The 4,808-nt window shown below is 52.5% G+C and overlaps 1 protein-coding gene across 1 annotated transcript in view; it reads right to left on the bottom strand.

Annotated features, from left to right (window-relative positions):
- Positions 1-1,031, bottom strand: part of LOC114890890 — a 14,290-nt gene extending 13,259 nt beyond the window's left edge. Inside the window, exon 1 of the mRNA XM_029214823.1 lies at positions 14-1,031. Within this exon, the coding sequence (XP_029070656.1) occupies positions 14-388 (375 nt within the window). The 5' untranslated portion in view covers positions 389-1,031. The remainder of the gene's footprint in view (positions 1-13) is intronic.
- Positions 1,032-4,808: the final 3,777 nt, after the last annotated feature.

Genomic DNA, 4,808 nt, shown 5'->3' with positions numbered 1-4,808 from the left:
AGCAGGGCCTCACCTGCTTCATGAGGTTGTGTAGTTCCTGGTGGGCAGGGTGATGGGTGGAGGTGAAGGAGGGACCAGATGGGATCCCAGGAGAGATGCCAAGTCGGGTGGCGGTGACTCGGCTGCACTGGCTGGCACCCTGCCATGCCAGGCGCTGGGCCGGGCCCTTTCCTTGTACGCAAGCCTGCGTGGGCGACCCTATCATTTTACAGATAGGAGCCTGAGGCTTGTCTCTGGTGAACGTCAGCGCCAGGCCAATCTGGTAGACCCAGCCCCTGAGATCACCGCCAAATACTTCCTGACCATGGTGCCGTTTGCAAGCTACTGGCCTGGCTTGAGGCTGCAGAGCTCCCAAGGGACGCCCTGTAACCTCCTCTGTCCTTGTCATTCACTGGGGCTCCTCTATTGTCCCTGCCCGACACCCAGGCGGAGGCACCCACCTGGAAAGGGCGGGGCGGCCAGCAGGACCACTGGGTCCCTGAGGACCCACTTCCCAGCTGTGGGCCTCCCTGCCATCTGTCCATCCTCCCATCAGGACGGACCCATGAAATGCCAGCCCAGCAGCGAGGCAGGTGGTAATTTAGGTAACTGACAAGGAGCAGGTCTCTCGGCTTCTTCCTGGACTTGGGAAGTGGCGGGAAAGCAGTTCTCCTTAGGCCAGGAAACCTTGCTGACCCGGGGTAGTCAGGAAGGAGAGGTGGGGAGAAGACAGCGGGGGGACAGGCCTGCCAGTCGTAGGCACAGCAGCCTCGGCACCAGCGCTCTGCGTGGCTGCAGGATTCTCCCAGACGCCCTCACGCGTCTCCAGGCTGTGACCAGATTCCTGTGGCCACAAGAGCTACATTCTCTTACAATCCAGAGAAATTCAGGGTAGTAAGTAGGGGCAAGAAGCATTCTTGGAGCAGCTCTGGCTGGGAACAGTGCCAGATTTTTCCACGAGGTAGCACCAACTCATGGGCAGAGGTTACCTGGGTTGTTTGTTTATTCAGCAGGGTACCTCTCACACACACAGACACACACAGGCACGTACACCTCCCCCAGCGGCCATGACAGTTGAACTGCCACCCTGCTCACAAGGCTGCTCCCATTTGCATAAACACTACCAAACATAACCCCTCTGAGTTTTCAAAATACTTGCGGTTATAATCGCCTCACTCCAACGATCTCTGCAGGAAGCCTCTATTATTCCCACTTGTTTTTCATATGAAAAAATAAAGACTCAGGACAGCCCTGTGAGGAGGGGACAGGGCAGGAAGAAGAGATGGAAGGAGGGGCAGGGAAGGGTTCAGAGAGGAGAGGGGGAGGGGAAGAGGGGAGGGGAGGGGGGAGGGGAGGGAGAGAGGGGGGAGGCTGCCCTGCAGGTGGAACAGAGGGGCAGCTGGGACTCTGCAAAGGGGCCTTGAGCTGAGGGGGTGGGTTCAGGTGGCTGGGTTAGATCGAGGGTCGAGGCAGGGGGATTGCTTCTTAGGGAGTCTGGCCTTGAAAGACAAAGGAAAAACCAGCTGCTAGAGACATTCTCAGTTTAAAGGAAGGTTTTGTTTCAGCCTGGAAGGAGCAGGCTTGCCTGGCGGGAAGGGGGGAGAGGGGAGGGGCGCTGAGGGGGTAGTGGAGGCAACTCCTGGGCAGTGGCAAGAACAAGGGGGCACTGCCAGCTTCTGAACTGAGAAGGGGGCGGTGGGGGGGAGGGAGGAAGAGGCTTCAGGGGAGTGTGGCTGGAAGCTGGGCTTGCAGCCCGAGCCCCCGGCCCACTGCACAGCGCAGTAGAGGTGAGGCCACAGCTCAGAGCGGGGCTGGGCAGCCTGGTGGGCAGTTAGTGGCGGAGGGCGATGACCTTCTGTCATTTAAAAGAATTTTCGTTTGAGATAACTGTAGATACACTTGCAGTTATGAGAAGTAACTCAGAAAGATCTCACACGTACCCACCCGTTTCCCCTAAAGCTAGCGTCTAGTACTCTCCGCCAGCCCCCTTCCCGCCCCACCCTCCTGTCCTTGGCGTCTAAGCCATCTTTGACCCAGTAGGAAACCCAGCCACCATCTGCAGACTCGCCCAGGAGGACACCTAACGGCCGGCCCTGGTGTTTGTTGTGGGTCTCTGGGAACAAGGACGGAGCTAGCGATCAGCCAGCCTGGTCAGGATACAGGGACTCACAGAACTGGTGGGACAGCCAAAGAATAAAGTTTAGAAGGGGCAGTTTCCAGGCGGCCCCAGGGGTCCAGGCCACTGCCCCTGAGAGGAATTGTGCCCACCCCTCCATCACCCTGGTCAGGGTCCCAGGCTTGCGAGTTCCACTGGCCAGCTTGTGTCCAAACCCCACCCTGGCCAGGGGCCAGAGCTCTTTGACGGATGGCCCCTTATTCCTGCCCACAGCGGTCAGTGGTCAAGGGCATCCCTCCAAAGTCAAGGAGCTGTGACCAGAGGAAGGGGAAAGAAACTTACTAGTTTGACTCCCCAGACCTTGGTTTAGTGTGGGCAGAATTACAGGTGAAACCAGAGGCCACAGTTCGCAACACTGATGAGAACCTTGGGAGAAGAGGTGGTGGACATATGTGTTTTCGAGAATGTCCTGGATGGACACTGTCTGGTGTTGGGTAGACAAGCAGGAAACATGTACAAATTGTGAACAAAAAGAACTATAGCTCTCTGAGGTCGTGCTTAAAACTAAATCTGCTTTTAGTCTGTGTCTTGCTGTCGTAAAACAGAGTCTCTACGAGCAAGAAGCTTCCTTGTGCAATGCTATTTAAACTAGGATGGTTTATTTTAGCTCACTCTTAACTCGGAGACTCTGATGTTTGTTTTACTTATTCGTGCTGAGAGATTATATTTAGTCATATTTTGTTCATTATCAAAAATTGGATTGACTCATGAACCTTATCATGTTTAACCTACAGACCATCCTGTTTTAATAACCCAAGCGGCAATAAGAAAAAGTGGTTTTAGATTTTCTCAGAATAAGGAAACACTGTCTTTCTTCTTAGCTAAAAAAATTTTTAAATGCAGTGAAAATGTAAATGGTGATTAGAGCTCATATACTTTCGAAATGCACCGCCAGACTTCCGGTTTAAAAAAGGTGGCCCGAGGACTTCCCTGGTGGCGCAGTGGTTAAGAATCCGCCTGCCAATGCAGGGGACACGGGTTCGAGCCCTGGTCCGGGAAGATCCCACGTGCCGCGGAGCAACTGAGCCCGTGAGCCACAACTACTGAGCCTGCGCTCTACAGCCTGTGAGCCACTACTACTGAGCCCGAGCCCGCGTGCTGCAACGACTGAAGCCTGCGCGCCTAGAGCCCGTGCTCTGCTACAAGAGAAGCCACCACGATGAGAAGGCTGCGCACGGCAACCAAGAGTAGCCCCGCTCACCGCAACTAGAGACCGCGCACAGCAATGAAGACCCAAAGCAGCCAAAAATAAATAAATAAATAAATTACAAAAAAAAAAAATGGCGGCCCAAGTCAGCAACCCCCCACGCCCTGCCTTGCTGTCCGGGGAGAGCCACAAAGGACAAGAGAAAAGAGAGCAAAAGTACAAACTCCATCTCTAAGGAGACGAGGCCGCACATGAGGCCTCAGGCCATGACAGGTGGAAGGGATGTTGAAAGCAATGGTGCAGGAGAAACAAGAGAGGCTCCAGTAGCTGCAAGTCTTCGAAAAGGCTGGGGAAGCACACGCGGCAGAGGCAAGGCCTCTCGCAGGGGCAGGGAAAGGAGGTCCACGCGCTGGCAGGGGAGCTTCCCCAAACCCACCTATGGTTCCGAGAAGCAGAGCGAGTGGGGCTGTGTGAGGAATTACCTGGCAGCCCACACTATGAGGAACCTCTGCGTGGGTGCCCCTGTGTGTAGGTTAATATGTAGAAAGCATAACCTACACACATACGAGAGAACTAGGAGAAAATGCATGTCGGGTCATTAAATATAAATGGAATAAACTTAACCATTAAGAACCCAATTCTGGGGGCTTCCCTGGTGGCGTAGTGGTTGAGAGTCCTCCTGCCGATGCAGGGGACGCGGGTTCGTGCCCCGGTCTGGGAAGGTCCCACATGCCGCGGAGCGGCTGGGCCCGTGAGCCACGGCCGCTGAGCCTGCGCGTCCGGAGCCTGTGCTCCGCAACGGGAGAGGCCACAACAGTGAGAGGCCCGCGTGCCACAGGAACAAAAAAAAAAAAAAAAAAAAGCCTGAAAATCAATCAAAAGAAGAAAAGTATCAATTATCTCGTGATACATGAAAATTATGTGAAATTCAAATTTCAGCATCTCAATAAAATTGTATGGAAACACAAGCTCATGCATTCATTTACGTATAGTCTATGGTGGGTTTCTTGCACCAATGAACGAGTTGAGTGGATGGATCAGATACTGTATGGCCCATAAAGTCTAAGATATTTACTATCTGGCCCTTTACAGAAAAAGTTTACCAACCCTTGCCCTAGATTCTAAAATTAACATTTTTCTATAATTGCTTTATCACACATCTGTCCATCCCTCTATCCATCTATTAATCCAGACTGTTTGGGGATCATTTTAAAGTGGTAGATATCAGTACATTAAGTGCTTCAGCATGTATAACAATCATTAGAGTTCATTATTAGTTTATGGGTTTTTTTAAGATAAAATTTATAAACAGCCAAATGTATCAAATTTAAGCCTAATCCAAACCCCTATCAAAATAAAGTTCCAGTCTTGTGGTTGCCAATGGGGAGGGGGGTGGGGAAGGGATGGATTGGGAGTTTGGGGTTAATAGATGTAAACTATTACATATAGGATGGATAAGCAGCCAGGTGCTACTGTAGAGCACAGGGAACTCTGTTCAATATCCTG

This window comes from Monodon monoceros, unplaced genomic scaffold (assembly GCF_005190385.1).
Source record: "Monodon monoceros isolate NGI ecotype Baffin Bay Population unplaced genomic scaffold, NGI_Narwhal_1 Super_Scaffold_11, whole genome shotgun sequence".
Lineage (NCBI taxonomy): Eukaryota > Metazoa > Chordata > Mammalia > Artiodactyla > Monodontidae > Monodon > Monodon monoceros.
Note: the sequence above shows the minus strand (reverse complement) of the source record. Positions and strands in the feature narration are given on the sequence as shown.